The following is a 21,855-nucleotide window of genomic DNA, read 5'->3' on the forward strand; positions in this document are numbered from 1 at the left end:
CCCAAGTGACAGCTTTTATATCCCTGCATGACCTGCTTTCATTGCCAGTGGCATGCCATGCAATAAATGCCATTCCATTAGATATAGTCTGTTTCTATTGTAGTCACTTTTAGGCAACACACACCTGGAAAAATATGTTGTTGTCATACTCTGGGAAGTGACATGAGATAATGCACTTTTCTATTACTACTTCTAATAAATTCCCCAAGATATCCTAATCGAATTTGCACACTGCATCATTGTTATCTGTTTTTCATTATTAAAGAGGCATATCAGGCACAGCAGGGGACAGGATGTTTTTTAAATTGAAAATCATGATTCATTTTAGTGAAACGATTCACTGGAATGGTAGGCTTACCATTTAGTAAACTGGTTCCAAAACGAGTGCTAATTATTTTGTTCCCTCAGGCATTTAGTATTTTCTAAATGATTTTAATAAAGTTGGTGCTATATCTGTTATATAGGCCTAAGGTTAAAAGTGTTATCACGCACTACCAAAACTAAACCAAGGTATTTTTGCTCTGCCTACCATATTTTTTGAACGTGTAATTCACCATATGCTTTCAAATATTATAAACGTTAATTAATAATGATAATTATAAACAACAATATTAGAGTTGTATTCCTAAACTAAGTAATTCTGTTCAAACGCTTCACGAATCGGTTCGAATGAATCTTTTAAAGAATTGGTTCAAAAGACTCATTTGCGATGGTTACCATAGCACCGGTCAAACACTGTCTAGTCAGTGTAAACCTAAGGTCGACTCATGTGTTTTAAACGTTAAAAAAGATTTCGCCTTCACAATTCTTTTAAAAATATCAGAGGAAATTGTATGTTTTAGGCGTTTGGGTGTGACAAAATTGCCATGTCAGAGCCGGAGAGTGAAACTGTGAGTCATGAAGCCAATTTCGCCGCGATGCTACAAGAAGTCATTCAGACTGAAGTTCATGAAGACGATGATGATAAATCCACTCACGAGCTTGAAGTGGACGTCTGTACAGCCACAGACATGCTTTCACAAGAAGAAAGCTTCGCTGAATTAAACAAAGACCAGAGACACCAAGACGAAATAAACCAACAAGGAAGTGAATCCAACCAGACACTTTCATCCAGTGATGTCGGAAGCTCAACAGCAACTGGTGAAACATAATTTACCCCAGTAATATAAACTTATAAAAAGTATACTCTGGTATTACCATGATTGTTTTTCACATGGTATTTTGGTAATACCAGGTTTTTGTTTGTTTGTTTGTTTTTTACATACTATCATGGTAATATCATGTTGTTGTGGAAGCCCGTTTCCGCCTCTGAATAGAAAAAAAGGTAGCCTAAAGGCTTTTTTTTATCTCACAATTCTTTTTTTATTCTCGTAATTCAGAACTGTAGGATATTAACTCGCAATTCTGAGAAATTAAGTCAGAAATGCCTCATAAAACCCATAATTGGGAGTTATAAAGTCAGAATTGCCATATATAAACTCGCAATCGCGAGAATAAGTCAGAATTGCGAGTTTTTATCTTGCAAGTCTGACCTTTTTTCACAATTAGGAGTTTATATCACGCAATTATGGCTTTTGAACTCACAGTTGTGCCTTTATGTCTCACAATTCTGAGAAAAAAAGTCAAAATTGCAAGAAATAAACTCGCAATTGCAAGAAAAGGTCAGAATTGCAAGTTTTTATTTTGTGATTCTGACTTTTTTCGCAATTGCGAGTTTATATCACGCAATTCTGACTTTATAACTCACAAGCTGCGTTTCCATTACTCTTTAAATTGCGCAAATTGAAATTGGGAATTGAAAATATGCCTAATGGAAACGCGTCAAATTGTGCAAAAACTCCCATATATCGTAAAAACTTTTTTACGCTCACATGAAGTGGTTTTTCAGGCAATTCGAAAAAGGAATATTTCGCAAAACAGCAAATACCGGTCACATTTGATTAAATATAGCTAAAATCCCACAAAAATCTGTTCCCTTGTCTTATCGCGAGAGGAAAAAATTATGTTTTAGTCGCATAACATTGGTTAATGCAAAACGCAATACTTTTTGATCGACGTCGACAAAATATCGCCAAAGTTTTGCGCAAATCTGTAACGGAAACGCGCCTACTCTTGCAAGTTTATATCTCACAATTCTGAGAAAAAAGACAGAGTTGCGAGATATAAACTCACAATTGTGAGAAAAAAGTTGGAATTGCACGTTTTTTTATCTCTCAATTGTGAGTTTATATCTGGCATTTCTGACTTTTCCCAATTGCAAGTTTTTCTCGCAATTCTGATTTTTTTCCCAATTGCGAATTTATATTTCGTAATTCTGACTTTTTTCCCAATTGCAAGTTTTTCTCGCAATTCTGAATTTTTTCGCAATTGCGAGTTTTTATCTCACAATTTTGAGAAAAAGTCTGAATTGCGAGATATAGACTCACAATTGCGAAAAAAAGATACAATTGCGAGTTTGTATCTCTCAATTCTGACTTTTTTTCACAATTGTGAGTTTTTATCTTACAATTCAATTTTTTTTTTTTTTCAATTGGGAGTTTATATTTCACAATTCTAAGAAAAAAAGTCAGAATTGCGAGATATAAACTCACAATCGCAAGAAAAAAGTCAGAGTTGCACATTTTTATCTCGCAATTCTAACTTTGTAACTCTTGGTTGTTAAACCTCACAATTCTGAAACAAAATTGTAGAATATTGAGTTTTTATCTTGCGATTCTGACTTTTTTTGCAATTCCGAGTTTTATATCACGCAATTCTGACTTTATAACTCACAATTCTGAGAAAAATGTCAGAGTTGCAATAAATATAAGATATAAAGTCGCAATTGTGAGAAAAAAAATTTGCAATTCTGACTTTCTCACAATTGTGACTTTATCAAGGAAAAAAAAAGTCAGAATTGAGAGATAAAAACTGGCAGTTGTGACTTTTTTTCTCGCAATAGTGAGTTTATATCTCGCAATTCTGACTTTCTCAATTGTGAGAATTGTGAGATAAAAACTACCAATTTCAAAAAAAAAAGTCAGAATTGCGAAATAAAAGCTTACAATTGTGAGAAAAACTTGCAATTGGGAAAAAAGTCAGAATTGTGACTATATCTCGCAACTCTGACATTTTTCTCAGAATTGTGGGTTATAAAGTCAGAATTGCGTGATATAAAACTCGAAATTGCAAGAAAAGGTCAGAATATTGAGTTTTTACTATATCTTGCGATTCGGATTTTTTTGCAATTCCGAGTTTTATATCACGCAATTCTGACTTTATAACTCACAATTCTGAGAAAAATGTCAGAGTTGCAATAAATATAAGATATAAAGTCGCAATTGTGAGAAAAAAAATTTGCAATTCTGACTTTCTCACAATTGCGACTTTATCAAGGAAAAAAAAATTCAGAATTGAGAGATAAAAACTGGCAGTTGTGACTTTTTTTCTCGCAATAGTGAGTTTATATCTCGCAATTCTGACTTTCTCAATTGTGAGAATTGTGAGATAAAAACTACCAATTTCAAAAAAAAAAGTCAGAATTGCGAAATAAAAGCTTACAATTGTGAGAAAAACTTGCAATTGGGAAAAAAGTCAGAATTGTGACTATATCTCGCAACTCTGACATTTTTCTCAGAATTGTGGGTTATAAAGTCAGAATTGCGTGATATAAAACTCGAAATTGCAAGAAAAGGTCAGAATATTGAGTTTTTACTATATCTTGCGATTCTGATTTTTTTTGCAATTCCGAGTTTTATATCACGCAATTCTGACTTTATAACTCACAATTCTGAGAAAAATGTCAGAGTTGCGAGATATAAACTCACAACTGCGCGAATAAAGTCACAACTGCCAGTTTATATCTCGCAATTCTGACTTTAGAACCCACAGTTGCGAGTTTATCTCACTATTCTAAGAAAAAAAGTCAGATTCTGACTTTTTCCCAATTGCAAGTTTTTATCTCTCAATTCTGATTTTTTTTTCACACTTGTGAGTTATCTCGCAACCCTGACTTTTTTTTTTCCCAATTGCGAGTTTATAAAATGAAATTCTGAGAATAAAGTCATAATTGTGAGTTTATATCTCACAATTCTGAGGGAAAAAAAGTCAGAATTGACTTTCCCAATTGCGAGTTTTTATCTATTTTGATGTTTTTTACAATTGTAAGTTTATATATATATATTTAGAGAACAAATTCAATTGTGGAAAAAAAAAAATCAGAATTGCATTTTTTTTTTGTCTCAATTCTGACTTTTTCCCCCCAAAATTGCGAGTTTATATCTAAACTGCAAGAAAAATGTCAGAGTTGCATATTTTTATCTCGCAATTCTGACTTTATAACTCTTGGTTGTTATGCCTCACAATTCTGAAAAAATTGTTGAATTGTGAGTTTGTATCAAGTAATTCTGAGGGGAGAAAAAAGACAGAATTGTGAGATAAAAAGTCGCAATGACCTTTTTTATTTTTTTATTCAGTGGTGGAAACGGGCCTCCATATGTTGTGGTCATGCACCTAATTAAAATAATAGTTTTAGCCATTTACCATAGTAATATCTTAGTAGGATATTATTATCGTTAACTAAACATAAAACTTTTTAGAGCATATTGTTAATAAAATAAAATATACATTTGACTAAATTGATCTGTTACGATTAAATAGGAATACAATAGATAAAAAGTAAAACTGAAATAATTAATTATAATATATAATTAAATATTAATAAAAATAGATTATATCTAAAGGATACCAAAATCAAACTGCCTTGCTGTACCAAGTAAATACCATATTATAGGAATATGGTAGTCATTCAGTACCATGGTAAAAAAAAAAAAAAAAAAAGTATTACCACAAATATTAAGCACATTCTCTATTAGCTTAAGAATTTTTTTTTTTTGTATATTCATATGAATAGTTATATATCTAATGCATTTATGTTTCTTGTTCTTCCAGTTAAGATTTTGTTGATGCCAGAGAGGCACATGATAACAGTGGCCTTCACTATTGGCCTCACGATCCTGGATCTGAAAAAACACTTCAGCTTTGAGCTGAGGGTGCCATCAGACATCATACAAATCACTCTAGACGGTAAGATACAAAAGACACTTGAAAGTGTCCTTCGTAGGAGAAATTGTGAACAATTCTGAAATTTCTGAGAATAAAAGAACTTAGTAATTGAGAGGTGAATTCAGGTAAAGATGCCTTTGAGATGACTGGAAAAAATGTCCCAATTAATCTAACCTATAACATTGCCAAGGGCACATTAAACTTATCTTATTTATTTCTAGAAAAAATTGTGGATGATGACCAGACTCTGATGGACATTGGTGTACAGCCTCATGGGATGATACAATTTGAGATGAGCTCTCTAGACCCGGGGAATTACCCCATGAGACCAGTCAAACCACAGCAGGAATACAACATGCCGGATGTCATCACTGTCAGGGTGCAAACAGGTAAAAACAAGGTTACAGCTGACTAGCATATCATGAGGACAGACAAGCATTTATGACAAGTTTCTCGATTGAAGACACAGACTTGTATCAGGACGTGGTAGTGGAGATCGAGAGAGCCACTCGAGGAAAGGCGTTTCTGGGAGGATACCGTCATAAAGTCACCAAAGCAGAGTATCATCATGCTGCTGTACAGACAATGCCCAAGAAGAGGCTTGACAGGGGCGTTGAGATGTTCAGCAGGGACACACAGGTGCGTACACAGAAAAAAAAAGTCATGGAGGGCCGATGTCCTGCAGAGTTTAGTTCCAACTTGTCTCAACACACCTGCCTGGAAGTTTCTAGCATGCCTAGTAAGAGCTTGATTAGCTGGTTCAGGTGTGTCTAATTGTGGTCAGAGCTAAACTCTTCAGAGCACCCCTGCACTAGATGCACAATAAAATGGATCATTCCAGTCTTGAATGGTGATTTCTATGCCAAACTCCTGGGTCAATGACACCTTACACAGCAATAAAACACTCACTTTACACAGTAATAAAACACTACAATCAATGTCAATAAAAGTTGTCTTACCAATTTAATAAAACACTGTCATCAGAATTTTCAAGAAAACATAACAAAAATCATGTTTTTTTTCTGTTATCCTGTTTTTATTGTGTTGTGTTCATTTTTTAGTTATTTTTTACCTAATTAAAATAACCCAACTACAGTTTGATTAAGATTAATTGCACAATGAAAAACCATGATTATTATTTGGTTTTGCAAATGAACTCTTCATATATATCATATATAATATTTTAAATATATATTATTGTAACAAAAAATGTAATATACAAATAAAAATTTGTTTAAAAATGTATAGACCTTTATATTTTAATGAATAATAATATTATTAATATAATATTGATTGTTGATTGATTATAAAACACTAAAGGAGTGAATCTGTAATTAAACATTAAATAAATAAAATATCTTTTTACATTTTGGATTGAAAAATGTATGACAATAACAATAATAATTTAAATTATTATTATTAAACTATAGAATTTGGCTAAAATCACAATTATTGACCACAAATATAACTGTAGGCCAGAACAAAACATATTTATTTATTTTAATTTTGTATTATTTGTATATTAATATTATGATTCATTATTTATTTATTTTTATAAATGAATACTTTTTATTTAACAGGGACACACAAAATAATTTAAAAGTGACACTAAATAGATTTATAATGTCACAAAAGCTTTCTATTTAAAAAAAATGCTGTTCTTTTGAACGTTCTATTATTGAAGTATCCTGAAAAAAATGTGTGATAGGCAGATGTCTGGGTAACGCTGTATAATTGTCACAGTTCTGTCTGTTTGTCTACTTGGTTTCTCCCTTTGTCTCCCCCCGTCAATCTGTCTGCTTTGGTTTTGCCCTCGTTTGTCCTGATCCCCGTCACATGTGTTTAATGATTAGTTTGTCTTTATTAGTCTGTCTTTGAGTTCATTACACTGTTGGTCTTTATTCATTGTTCATGTTGCGTGTGTGGATGTTCCTGCTTGTTCCTGCCTGTATCTCGAAGTGTTTATTAAAAATAGTGTTTATTGTGAATCTCGTCTCTCGTTCCGTCCAGCACGTCACCCCTAACAACAATAAGGTTTATTAGTTAACATTAGTTAACTACTTTAGTTAACTTGAACTAAGAATGAACAATACTTCTACAGCATTTATTAATCTTAGTTATTAATTTTAACATTTACTAATGCGTTATTAAAATCAAAAGTTGTGCACTGTGAACTAACAAGAACTAACAATGAACAACTGCATTTTCAATTACTAACATTAACAAAGATAAATAAATGCTGAAAGTTTACATTTGTTGTCACTGAAATAAATCACATTTTAAAATACATTAACATAGAAAGCTGTTATTTTAAATTGTAATACAATATTACAATATTACTGTTGCTGCAGTATTTTGAATCAAATAAACACACCGTGTAGCTTCAAATCTGGGTTGCCATTTTGACTGCAGTGCATACTCTGAAATTTCTTTTCCTTTTACACAGACAGTCGAGTTTAAGAACCAGGCTCAGCAGTGCTCCAAGAACGCCTCGACTCAGATGACCAAAATCGGCTGTTATGTGTCCAACGTGGAGGACAAACTCATCACCCCAGGGACTTACATCACTGCAGGAGAGTATCACAGCAAGAGACTGAGAGCTGTACGTGTTCTTGGTAGGGTTGAGAGAGAATTGCGTTCATTTTGTGCTTCCACTGTTCATGACAAATGCTTGTATGTATGTGTATGTTTTCCTCAGGTCATTACAATACAGTCATATGTCAGGCGCTGGCTAGCCAAGTGTTTCACAAACAGCTTGAGACATGCTAAAGAGCAGCGTCTGGCATGGCTGGAAAATGAAAGGAGAAGGAAAAAAGAGGAGAAAGAGCAGCAGATCAGAGATGAATATCACCGCAGGATGAATCCAGTGTCAAAGGCGGACTTTGATCTGCTTTATAATGCCTTGAAAAGTGAGTGTTTGTGTAACTAACTACAAGTAGCAGTGCTACTAACTTAAAGGTGAAGAGTACATTTTCTGCACCAGTAGAATCATCAAATTGAATTGCAAAAATAATAGTCTTCCTGAAAATTCATGAACCACAGATAGTCCTCAGATTACTCCATGTATTAAGCTGTATTTTAACCCTAGAAAAAACAACAACTTTAACTACGTTTTAGTAGCATGTCAATAGCTTAGCTGCTTTTGTAATAGCTTTTACATGCTACTGCTTTTTTACTCATATATGTATGTTTGCAGCTTTTTAGTCAATAGGTGGGTTCAGTCAGTTCATGCAAATGAACTGGTTATAATAAATTATTGACTGGTTCATTTCAGTCTCTACACACACTGTCCTCTTTTTTGAGGTAAAATATTTTTCAAATACTGTTGTCCATTACTATACTATGGAAGTCTGTTTCCACCATTGAATAAAAAAAAAAGCTATTGCAACTTTTTATCTCAGAATTCTGACATTTGATACAAACTCGCAATTCTGAAATTTTATTTTAGAATTGTGATCTGAGAAATGAAGTAAGAATTGCAAGATATAAAATCGCAACTGAGAGAAAAAACTCAGAATTGCGAGATATAAACTCACAATTTTGACTATAACTCGCAATTACGAGTTTATAGTTATAATCTCACAATTCTGAGCTTTTTTCTCGCAGTTGCGATTATATATCTTGCAATTCTGAGCTTTTTTTCTCAGAGTTGAGATTTACAATTACGAGTTTTTATTTCACAATTCTGAATTTTTTTTTATCGCAATTATGAGTTTAAATCTCGCAATTCTTACTTTATAGTAACTCGCCATTATCGCAATTCAAATTTTTTTGTAATTGTGAATTTGTGGCAATTCTGACTTTATAACTCGCAATTACGAGTTTATATCTCACAATTCTGAGCTTTTTTTCTTGCCGTTGCGATTTTATATCTTGCAATTCTGAGCTTTTTTCTTGAGGTTGCGATTTTAAATCTTGCAATTCTGACTTTATAACTCACAATAACAAGTTTATATCTCGAATTCTGAGCTTTTTTTTCTTGCAATTAGTATATAAAGTTTATATTTCGCAATTCTAAATTTTTTATCGCAATTGTGAGTTTATATCTCGCAATTCTGACTTTATAACTTCCAATTATACGTTTATATCTCGCAATTCAGTTTTTTTCTCACAATTACAAATTTATATCTTGCACTTCTGACTTTATAACTTGCAATTTTTATTTTATAGTTCTTATTTCACAATTCTGAGGGTTTTTATCACATTTATGAGTTAAAATCTCGCAATTCTAATTTTTTTGTAATTTTGAATTTGTGGCAATTCTGACTTTATAATTTCCAATTACGAGTTTATATCTCGCAATTTAGAGTTTTTTTCTCGCAATTACGAGTTTCGATCTTGCAATTCTGACTTTATAATGGACAATTACGTGTTTTTATTTCACAATTTTTTCTCGTAATTGCGAGTTTATTTCTCACAGTTCTGACTTATAACGTGCAATTATGCGTTTTTATTTCACAATTCTGAGTTTTTATCTCGCAATTGCGAGTTTATATCTCCCAATTCTGAGTTTTTTTCACAATTGAGATTTTATGTCTCGCAATTTGAGCTTTTTTTCTTGCAGTTACAAGTTTATATTTCACATTTTTTTATCGCAATTGTGAGTATATATCTCGAAATTCTTACTTTATAATAGCTCTGATTTTTTTTCAATGGCAAGTTTGTGGCAATTCTGACTTCATAACTTCCAATTACGAGTTTACATCTCGCAATTCTTAGTTTTTTTTCTTGCAATTGCAAGTTTATATCTCCCAATTCTGACTATAACTCACAATCACGAGTTTATATCTCCCAATTCTGACTATAACTCACAATCACGAGTTTATATCTCACAATTCTAAGCTTTTTTCTTGCAGTTACAAGTTTATATTTTGCAATGCTTAGTTTTTTTATCGCAACTGTGAGTTTATATCTCGAAATTCTTACTTTATAATAGCTCTGCTTTTTTTTCAATGGAGAGTTTGTGACAATTCTGTCTTTATAACTTCCAATTACGAGTTTATATCTCGCAATTCTTTTTTCTTGCAATTGCGAGTTTATATCTCCCAATTCTGACTTTGTAATTTCCAATTCCGAGTTTATATCTCACAATTTTTTCACAAGTTTTTTTTTTCTCACAATTGCAAGTTTGCATCTCACAATTCTTACTTTATAACTGGCGATTACGAGTTTATATCTCGCAATTCTGTTTTTTTTTTCTCGCAGTTGTGATTTTATATCTCGCAACTTTATTCAACTTTATATTCATCAGAAGTACAAAAATATTAAGCACCATTTTGATAATAATAAGAAATGTTTCTTGAGAAGCAAATCGGCAAAATAGAATGATTTCTGAAGTATCATGTGACACTAAAGTCTAAAGTAATGATGCTGAAAATTCAGCTTTGCATCACAGAAATAAGTCAAATTTAGTAAAATTTTAAAACAGAAAATACAGTAGAAATATTACAATTCAAAGTAAGTTTTTTTGTAATAATATCTTACACTCTTTCAGTTTCTACTGTATTTTTAATTTAAAAAATGCCACCTTTGTAAGGATAAGGGACCTTTTTCAAAAATATGTAAAAATCTTATCGACTCCAGACTTTTGAACAGTAGTGTATATAAATTAGATTGTGAATTTATCTGTTACTTTTTTTTTTTTTTTTTCTCTTTTTCATCGCATTGTAGTCGATATGATATATTTGTGTTGTAATGTGTGCAATGATTTGGATTTAAGCTAGTGTGATGGTTCTCATTCTTTATCTCTATGTGTCAGAATGGAGGATGGAGGAAGTGGAACGTATCAATGTCACCTTATCTGGTGCGGAGAGAAAGGCAGCACTATGCGCTCTACTGGAGCAAGAGACCCAGTTCATCTCCTCCATAGAACGCCACAGAATGGCTGCAGGCACAAGGAACCAGGATAAGGCCATACAAGCCTTCCTCAACAAGGTGTCAGTCTTGCTAATCGAGTATGCAGCATTGCTTTAGAGCAAAACCTTTGTCTGTTCACAGTTTAAGACAGAAGGAATTCTGAGATGATTGAATTTATTTAAGTTGATTTAAAATGTATTTAAATTTTAAATTTTAAAAATGATAAATCTGCATGGTTTAGTATTTTTGGAATGTTGCAAAGTCATAACTTTTCATCATTGTGTCCTTGACATGATGTTTCTCCGTTAAAAATGTCAGAGTAATAAAATGAGTTGAATGACACTTTGTGACCAGTGGCTAATGATAACTAACTGATAATATGCCAGATCAAAAGTCAGAACAGACATCCTATAGTCCTTGGTTGTTTTATGTAAAAATAGTTATTTAAAAAAAAAATCTTTCTTTCTTTTTCTTCTATTTTTTTTAATAGCTTTGCTATAGATGACTACATTGTAGTTGGTATAATAATATTTACTGAGATGGAGATATATGTGTTAATGTGCACAGTGATTTGGATATACAGTAAGCTATTATGATGGATATAACCTAGTGTAATAAAATGAGTTGAATGACACTTCAAGACTAATGATAACTAACTGATACGATGATACTACTGCTAAGATCAAAAGTCAGAACAAACATCGTACTGCTTTATTTCAGTTCCTTTATAGCAGTGTTTTTTAACTGTTTTTGCTTTGTGACCCAGACTTGCATAAGTAAACAAAAGTGTCCTTGAAACTTATTAATTTAATAAATTGTATATTGATATAAATAATATTTTATAAACTAATTTCATGTTTATACAATAATAATGTAAATCTATATATTATTATAATTTATTGTAATCATTCATTTATTTTAATCCCCAAAACAGAAAAATCGCAAAGACTATTGTGTATGACTTCTTCTCAGTGTGCAGAACCAAAGAAATGGCGTGCATTTGATGGGAAGGTGACACAGATGGACACAGAGTTCACTATCAGAGCCAAGGAGCTGCGAGACCTGTACAGTAGCATCACCCAGGCTCAGTTCACAAAGGACGAACGTTTAGATGTGCTTCTCACTCTCAAGCACACTGTAAAGGTCAGTTCCAGATCTGTAGTCCAAAATATGGAGAAAATATAAACACTTTTAAACACTTTTTTAAAAGCATATATTTGTCTATCTTGTGAACAGGAACATAAATGCAAGCTGACACAGGACATAGTGGACTTGATTGACAGGGAGGTGGACCTGCTGATGAGGGGTGTTAAAAAGAGCAACCTGGAGGGGTTGAGGAAAAGGATAGCCACCCTCTTTCTCCAGTACATCAAAAACCCTGCGTTCAACCCTCAGGTGTCCAAATTTCTGCAGGTATGTGGGTAAAGCAGTGCTGTAGTCAAGACTAGTTCTTTTGAGTCCGAGTCAAGACCAAGGGGCAACCTCCCGCTCTCTCTATTGAAACCAACACGGAAGTGTCTTAAAATGCAATTCATCGACTGGCCGCTTGAGGCTGGCTGCAAAAGAGAGTCAGTCCCATTGACTCCCCATGTTAAAATGCCCAACTTTACAGCAGAAAAAAGTATGTTTACAGCCTGGTTCAAAAAATGGTTTTGGTCTATATAGCTAGTTTTGCCCTTCATGTCAACTGTGAGGGGGGTGAATTTTTTTATAACTCATCTGTTTAAGTTATATTAAGCCTTAAAGTTCAGCATAATTAAGGGTGTGTCCACTTGAGTGACGGGGGATTGCCGCTGCTGTCACCACTGTCGCGCTAGGCGGGCGTGGTTTCAGCAACCAGCTCCACCCACGTCCCGCCTTTTTGCCCATTTTTTATTGTCCGGGAGTGACGCGCGGTGACGCGTTTCCAAGATGGCGACGGCCGAATCCCGCCCACAACAGGCTTCAAAATAGCGCTTCAGAATCCTACGGGTGACGTCACGGATACTACGTCCATATTTTTTACAGTCTATGGTCAAGACAGAGACCAGAAGTCCACATGCTCCCTTTCTTAATGACATAAAAAAATATCTTGGTCTTGATCATTGTGTCTAAGTTTAAGAATGTATTGTCATGGTCTTGGTCTAGGTTGTTAAGCCTAAGGCCATATTTTTTGGTCCTGCTACCAAAATCATATTGTCATGCTCTTGGTCATCGAGTCTGAGGCTAAGACCATATTTTCTTGGTGTTGGTCTTGGTCCTCAAGTCTAAGACCATATTTCATGGTCTTGGTCCTTGAGTCTAAGTCTAAGACTAGATTTTCATGATGTTGGCCTTGGTCCTCAAGTCTAAGACCATATTTTCATGGTGTTGGTCTTGGTCCTGGAGTCTGAGGCTAAGACCATGTTTTTATGTCCATGGTCCTCGAGTCTGAATCCAACACCATATTTTTTAGGGTCTCCTTGAGTACAAGTTCAAAATAATTCTTGAGTCTAAGACCATATTTTCATGGTGTTGGTCTTGGTCCTGGAGTCTAAGTCTAAGACCATATTTTTGTGGTGTTGGTCTTGGTCCTCAAGTCTAAGACAATATTTTCATGGTGTTGGTCTTGGTCCTCAAGTGTAAGTTTAAGACCATATTTTTAATGGTGTTGGTCTTGGTCCCCAAGTTTAAGACCATATTTTTCATGGTGTTAGTCTTGGTCCTGAATTCTAGGTCTAAGACCATATTTTCATAGTGTTGGTCTTGGTCCTTAGGTCTAAGACCATATTGTTCATAGTGTTGGTTTTTGTCCTCAAGTCTGAGTCAAAGACCATATTTTCATGGTGTTGCTCTTGTTCCTCGAGTCTAGACATAAAACCATATTTTTATGGTGTTGGTCTTGGTCCTCAAGTCTAGGTCTAAGACCATATTTTCATGGTGTTGGTCTTGGTCCTCGAGTCTGAATCCAACACCATATTTTTAGGGTCTCCTTGAGTCCAAGTTCAAAATAATTCTCGAGTCTAAGACCATATTTTCATGGTGTTGGTCTTGGTCCTGGAGTTTAAGTCTAAGACCATATTTTTGTGGTGTTGGTCTTGGTCCTCAAGTCTAAGACAATATTTTCATGGCGTTGGTCTTGGTCCTCAAGTGTAAGTTTAAGATCATATTTTTCATGGTGTTGGTCTTGGTCCCCAAGTTTAAGACCATATTTTTCATGGTGTTAGTCTTGGTCCTCGAGTCTAGATATAAGACCATATTTTTATGGTGTTGGTCTTGGTCCTCAAGTCTAGGCCTAAAACCATATTTTCATTGTGTTGGTCTTGGTCCTAGAGTCTAAGTCTAAGACCATATTTTTGTGGTGTTGGTCATGGTCCTCAAGTGTAAGTTTAAGACCATATTTTTCATGGTGTTGGTCTTGGTCCCCAAGTTTAAGACCATATTTTTCATGGTGTTAGTCTTGGTCCTGAATTCTAGGTCTAAGACCATATTTTCATAGTGTTGGTCTTGGTCCTTAGGTCTAAGACCATATTGTTCATAGTGTTGGTTTTTGTCCTCAAGTCTGAGTCAAAGACCATATTTTCATGGTGTTGCTCTTGTTCCTCGAGTCTAGACATAAAACCATATTTTTATGGTGTTGGTCTTGGTCCTCAAGTCTAGGTCTAAGACCATATTTTCATGGTGTTGGTCTTGGTCCTCGAGTCTGAATCCAACACCATATTTTTAGGGTCTCCTTGAGTCCAAGTTCAAAATAATTCTCGAGTCTAAGACCATATTTTCATGGTGTTGGTCTTGGTCCTGGAGTTTAAGTCTAAGACCATATTTTTGTGGTGTTGGTCTTGGTCCTCAAGTCTAAGACAATATTTTCATGGCGTTGGTCTTGGTCCTCAAGTGTAAGTTTAAGACCATATTATTCATGGTGTTGGTCTTGGTCCCCAAGTTTAAGACCATATTTTTCATGGTGTTAGTCTTGGTCCTCGAGTCTAGATATAAGACCATATTTTTATGGTGTTGGTCTTGGTCCTCAAGTCTAGGCCTAAAACCATATTTTCATTGTGTTGGTCTTGGTCCTAGAGTCTAAGTCTAAGACCATATTTTTGTGGTGTTGGTCATGGTCCTCAAGTGTAAGTCTAAGACCATATTTTTGTGGTGTTGGTCTTGGTCCCCAAGTTTAAGACTGCATATTTTTCATGGCGCTGGTCGTGGTCCTCAAGTCTAGGCCTAAAACCATATTTTCATGGTCTTGGTTGTAGTTCTTGAGTCTAAGACCATATTTTCATTGTGTTGGTCTTGGCCCTCAAGTCTAAGATCATATTTTCATGGTGTGGGTTTTGGTCCTTGAGTCTAGGCCTAAAATCATATATTCATGGTGTTGTTCTTGGTCCTCAGGTCTAAGTCTAAGACCATATTTTCATTGTGTTGGTCTTGGCCCTCAAGTCTAAGACCATATTTTCATGGTGTTGGTTTTGGTCCTTGAGTCTAGGCCTAAAATCATATTTTCATGGTGTTGTTCTTGGTCCTCAGGTCTAAGTCTAAGACCATATTTTCATTTTCTTGGTCTTAGTCTTGGTTCTTGAGTCTTGTAAACAAAACCACATATGTGCTAAGGCCATCCATTGATTGGTTCATCCATTCAACCATACCAGTGTTTGTTTGGAACTGGGCTGAGACCACCTCTCCAGCTGGGTGTCGGTATGGTTGTTTGGTCCACACACAAGGGCAATTGCTGTATTCACACCTGCCCAAAAGATCTGCACCAAGGGGAGAAAAGAACTTGAGTTTGATTCAATTGAAACAAATGAGACAATATTTCCATGGTGTTGGCCTTGGTTAGGGCTGGACGATAAATCGAACGATATTGAATGCGAATCGAATGCGATTTTGAGCACGATTTGGCATAGCTTGTCAGAGATTTACGTCTCTGTGTAATAATTGCCGCTCCAGCGGAACCTGAGCGGAACGCACGTGATGGAGATTTACTACTAATCAAAGTACCGGCTTCATTGACTAAACGCGCCTCACATTATCGTTCGATTTATCGTCCAGCTCTAGCCTTGGTCCTCAAGTCTGACACCATATTTTCATGATGTTGGTCCTGGTCTTCAGGTCTGAGTCTATGACCATATTTTCAGTCTTGGTTCTTGAGTCCAAGACCATAATTTCATGTTGTTGTTCTTTGTCCTTGACTCTGTGTCCTCATGGACTCAAATTAGCTGCTTTTCACTGCAACACTGAGCTAAACTTCACCCTGTACATCAAAGTGAGAGGGGTCCTTCGCGATGATGGTGGCTTAACAGAGTTGGGGTGGTTAACAGAGCTCCTCCTGAAGTCCATCACAACCTCCTTGGTCTTACTCACATTGAGGGACAGGTGGTTTGCACCACACCATTCAGCCAGCTGTGCCATCTCTTCTAAGTCTATAAAGGACTTCCAGTTCTAAAGACACTGCAATACAACAAGTTTTGGTTAGTCATCTCACTCTTTGAAACCAATTATTTACCCTGCTCTCCACAGGTGCCTCAGGATCCTGCCGACCTGAAAAAGAACATATATTTGTGTCGTGGCTGTAATGAGTATCAGTCATCCACTGACTTCTCTCTGAAGACAAATGCAACTGCGGTTGGCTTCTGTCGCCGCTGTTTGGATTTAGACAACGAGGCCCGTCGGAGAGAAGACTTCTCTCTTTACAAGAACATTCTCAGGTGCCTACGTGAATCAGAGGCCGAGTGCAGCCCAGAAGCCAAAATCACGTACCTGCTACAGGTAACATTTATTCTTTCTGACCCTGAATAGACAGCAATGCAACTGACATGTTCAAGGCCCAGAAAGGTAGTAAGGACATCATTAAAATTAGCCTGGAAAAAATCCAAACCCAAATCTATTAAGATTAAGGGTCTGGCATCGAGCAATGAAAAGGGCCTAACTCGAGGGGCGGCACCAAGCATGCATTTGAAACTCTCACTGCACGCAATTGGATAACGCCACGACCAATCACTAAGTTTTCACTAAGCCCCATACGCTTAGCTACCAGCGGAGCTAACTGATAGATTAAACTCTTGCCGTATTCAGTCGGCAAAACAGCAAAAACGTCCTTCTTGCAAAGGAACGATTCGAGCGCGGTTTTTCTGTTCCTCTTTTATATGAAAAGCCAAGTCTAACTCGTTCATTGTAGTGGCTAAAGCCGTTTCAAACAACTGGTGTTCCTCTGTTTACTAAATGATTCCGGACGTCGCACGGTCGCAGCGCTGTCGTCATCAGCTTAGCTCGCCTACATCAGATACACCGATTTGATTGGTTCCCAGAACTGCTTACGTAATGCAGTAACGTGCATCATTGCTCGATGCCAGAGTGTCTTGCAGAGACAATTCAAATTGTGCTCTCGCGAGACCTCTGGATTTCCAGGGTACATTAAAATAGTTTTAGTCCTTAAAATCTTTCTGCGCCATAAAAATCTTCAGTTGTGTTTCTGCCTACGCAGGGTCAAACAGCTCTTGGATTTCATAAAAAAATAATTTGTGTTCAGAACATGAACGAAAGTCTTTTATGGGTTTGAAATGACATGAGGCTTTGTAATTAATGACAGAATTTTCATGTTTGGGTGAACTAACCCTTTAAAACCTGCCAGTGTGGAAGTATTAACTTGTCAAAGACACTTTTGGACACTGTTGTACATTTTTTGTAACCAGCATAATATAGAATCAAAGAGATTTTTTCAAAGTTACTGAAATGACTGCAGTTCTCTGTATCTCTCTACAATCCCATGTGAGTCTACATGATTTTAAACATATCTATCAGATATGCTATTACATTCTTTTGATTGAGAATCACATAGTTAATCTTTAAAAGGGATAGAACAGCAAGTTCATGCTGTGTTCAAAACACTTCCTGTCCTCATTAGGAGCAGGACCTGCGGTACCTAGTGGATGTGCTGTGGGGGGCTCAGTCCGCTTTGAGTGGCTGGAAAGACCTTCATGATTTACTACTGGTGCGTTGGAAGAAGCATTTGGACTGGAGCCCATGGAACTGCGTCCTTCTTACGAAGGATGAGGCGGATGCACATCTCAAACTGGAGAACATCGAGAAGGTACTGCGGCAACTTCTGCTTTTGAATGATTTTCTTCAAACTAAAAAGCAAAAAGTACCAAGTTGAGCAACCACCAGATGGCAGAATGAAAACTTTAGCAGAATACTGTAATATAATCATGCTTCAGTCAAAAAGGATGAAAGATTACATCTGCTAGAACTTTAAAATCATGAATATATCCTGTACACTCGGTAAAGCTCAATTCGGAAGATGCTGTTTACATGTAATGCATTTACAAAACACATTAGTCTCTGCCACCACTTGAGAGCAATGCCATTCGTTCCACCTTACAAACGCTGCTGTTTTCACTTGCAGGCATACGATGTGGTAGTTATCCGTAATGTCAAGCAGAAACACGCATTGGCCAGGAAGTACTTCTCCCAGATACCTGCAATGGCCGAATGCCTGCACGACGCTGAGATCCAGCCTACTGCCCTCAGCAACCTGCTGGTCTCCAAGCCCATCACCAAGGAGACCAAGTAGAATCGCCATGAGGCTACCCACAATCCCTAAGGGTGCTCAGGGACTTCTGTAGATTCGCTACTTGTGGACTTCAGACAGTGAAGTATAGAGATTTAAAACCTTATACCAAATTTGAATATCTCAAACGCCATTGCATTGTGCTATTCGGCCCTATCATTAAAATCTTACGCTTCACTCAGCTTTGTTTTCCATTCATCAGGAACTTCATTAATGCTAATTACTTATCATTCAGCAGTAATTTAGAAAGAAGTTTGATGATTTTGAATTTTCATTTGAAGCTTCATTGGCATTTTGTAAAATACTAATTGGTAAAAAGAGCAGCAACACTACAATCCTGTAAAAAATGCAGCATTAGCATGTTATGAGTCTTGAGTACAAAGCTGCATAAAAAACTGAGATTAGACTGACAAAAAAAGTAGATTATCCCTCATGATTACTCCACACAAGAATGAATTGAAAAGTTATAACACTTCGGAAGCCTTAAAAGCACAAGCTCAAGAGGTTTTAATTAGACCTTTGCAAATGATATATAGCCTAGATCTAATCAGGAGGTGAGCAATCTGTAATTACAGGAAAAGGTCAAGAACCTCCACTAGCACCACAGGACTAGAAAGAATGAAAGAATGACTGTAGACTGCTGATATAGTTTTTATTTCTCTTCCTCCAATACCCGAGTTTATAAGCGGTGCTTAATGAAATGGGGTTATTAGAGGTATGGCTTATCGTGTTTTTGGCACAGACCCTATCGTTGTTATTCCGCGATCACGTAAGGAACATTGATGACCTTTCAAAAACAAGACATCATAAAAAAAGCAGCTAATATGATAAAGAATGTAATCTTATAGACCTTTTTCTTGAGTTCTAACGTCAGATTGAATGCTTTTCTGTTCCGGTTTCCATAGGAACCCATTCAAATAGCGTCTATCTGTTTTTAATGTAGCTAACGTCCGCTGCTCCGTGTCATCTACACACTCATTAAAGTGAGGCACTGACAAATGACGGTCATTGCGACATTGCCAAGTGATGGCGCTATGGAGCCATGTGCTTTTTAAAAACATTTGAATAGGTTTAACATTAGTTTATTAGCTCGGAATATACCCTAATTTGACTAGAAACAATGCAGACCGGAAATGCAAAGCATTCTTTCAGTTAAGAGTCGGACTTACTTCCGTGTTCAGGAAAAACGTCTATAAAGGACATAATGATTGCTTTGTTTGGTTTTAATGGATGCTTTTTGTTTGTTTTTGAATATAACAGTAACTTCAGCATTTTTATAAGAATTGAAAGAAAAATGAAACCTTTGTGGGTTCCTGCATATTTGAATGGCTACTACTGTAATCCTTTAAGTCTGTAACAAAGAAAACCATTTTTGTTTGGTGAAATGAAGGTGGTATGAAAAACTTGGAGGGCCCTGAAAGCAACATGAGATTGTTAGGTTACTGTTCGATCTTTTCATCTGTGAATGGATAAAGTAAGTCAAAGGTAAGATTTTCTCTATTATTTTTCCCACCAGTATTATGCAATTTTTTGTAATCTTTGGACACTGGACAAGGCTTTGATCTTTATAATGCTCATATTGATAACTAATTTGTGGAGTTTTATGTAATCTCTGATAGAGCTTTTATGTCTGTTCTTGTTTGAGGATTTTGATTAATGTGTAATATTGAAGACTGGTTGAAGTGAGTGTTCTGTAAAACCACTGAGTCCAAGTTATCCAATGATGTTTCAAGGAAACACCATTCTGCATTTCAAATCCTTGGTAATCCTGACTGTGAATGACAATCGTAAAAAGGAGGTCAGGAAGACAAAACTTCAACTAACCTCGAACAGCTTCAGACAGATTGACATTACACCCGGTCATAGGCCAACTCCTTGTGACTTTTTCCACTGGATTCTCGTTTTCCATTGGGACATTTTGCATGATATGACTCACAAAGTTATGGAAGCCTTTTCTGTCTCAGGAAAAATAAAAAATAAAAGGTAGTAAAAAACTAATGTATATAAAAAAAAGTAACAATAGTAAGAAATAAAGTTTTAGTTGTGGGATAAAGTCACAAGTTTGAGATGTAAAGAAGAAATTACAAGAAATAAATGAGTCATTTTGAGACAAATAAGGCCTAATAAATAAAAACATGGTTTTGAATTAAAAAACAATTGTGTGATGTGAAGTCACAATTACCACAGAGTTGCAATTATGAGATAAATTTGCAATTGAATTTGTGGAAAAAGTTACAATTTTGAGATGTGAAATGGAAATTACAAGAAATAAATTAGCAATTTTGAGTCAAAAATAAGGTCTGAGAAATAAAGTCGGAATTGTTTCGAATTAAATAACAACTGTGTGGTTTGAAGTTGCAATTACAATAGAGTTGCAATTATGAGATATAAATTCGCAATTGAGTTTGTGGGATAAAGTCGCGATTTTGAGTAGAAAGTAGAAATTACAAGAAATTAATTCACAATTTTGTGACAAGTTCTAAGAAATAAAGTCGGAATTGTTTCAAATCAAATAGCAATTGTGTGATGTAAAATTGCAATTATGAAAAAATACATTTGCAATTGCTATTGTGGGATAAAGTCACAATTTTGAGATGTAAAGTAGAAACTACAAGAAATCACAATTTTGTGACAAGTTCTAAAAAATAAATTTGGAATTGTTTTTAATCAAATAACAATTGTGTGATGTGAAATTGCAATTATGAGAAATAAATGTGCAATTGAATTTGTGGAATAAAGTCACACTTTTGAGATGTAAAATAGAAATTACAAAAAATAAAGTCACAATTTTGTGACAAGTTAAAAAAATTGGAATTGTTTCGCATCAAATAACAATTATGTGATGTAAAATTGCAATTATGAAAAATACATTTGCAATTGCTATTGTGGGATAAAGTCACAATTTTGAGATGTAAAATAGAAATTATGAGAAATAAATTCACAACTTTATGACAAATAAGGTCTAATAAAGTCGGAATTGTTTCTAATTCAGTAACAATTGTGTCATGTGAAGTTGCAATTACAATAAGAGTTGCAATTATGAGATAAATTCACAATTGAATTTGTGGGATAAAGTCACAATTTTGAGATGTAAAGTAGAAATTACAAGAAATAAATTCACAATTTTGTGGCAAGTTCTAAGAAATAAATTCGCAATTGTTTAGAATCAAATAATAACTGTGTGATGTGAAATTGCATTTATGAGAAATAAATTCGGAATTGCTATTGTGGGATAAAGTCAAAATTTTGAGATGTAAAGTAGAAATTACAAGAAATAAATTCACAATTTTGCAACAAGTTCTAAGAAATAAAGTCAGAATTGTATCAAATCAAATAACAATTGTGTGATGTGAAATTGCAATTATGAGAAATAAATTTGCAATTGCATTTGTGGGATAAAGTCACAATTTTGAGATGTAAAATAGCAAATACAA

The 21,855-nt window shown here is 35.2% G+C and overlaps 1 protein-coding gene across 1 annotated transcript; it reads left to right on the forward strand.

The window, feature by feature from the left end:
- Positions 1-866: 866 nt before the first annotated feature.
- iqub (IQ motif and ubiquitin domain containing) lies at positions 867-21,836 on the forward strand. Its single transcript, XM_073831646.1, has 12 exons — positions 867-1,140; positions 4,930-5,064; positions 5,265-5,432; positions 5,507-5,682; positions 7,490-7,645; positions 7,742-7,952; positions 10,802-10,977; positions 11,872-12,042; positions 12,136-12,312; positions 16,372-16,620; positions 17,756-17,941; positions 18,257-21,836. The coding sequence occupies exons 1-12, from the start codon at positions 867-869 to the stop codon at positions 18,422-18,424; spliced, it is 2,247 nt and encodes a 748-aa protein (XP_073687747.1). The 3' UTR covers positions 18,425-21,836.
- The last annotated feature ends 19 nt before the right edge of the window (positions 21,837-21,855 follow it).

Source organism: Garra rufa, chromosome 25 (assembly GCF_049309525.1).
Source record: "Garra rufa chromosome 25, GarRuf1.0, whole genome shotgun sequence".
Taxonomy (NCBI): Eukaryota; Metazoa; Chordata; class Actinopteri; order Cypriniformes; family Cyprinidae; genus Garra; species Garra rufa.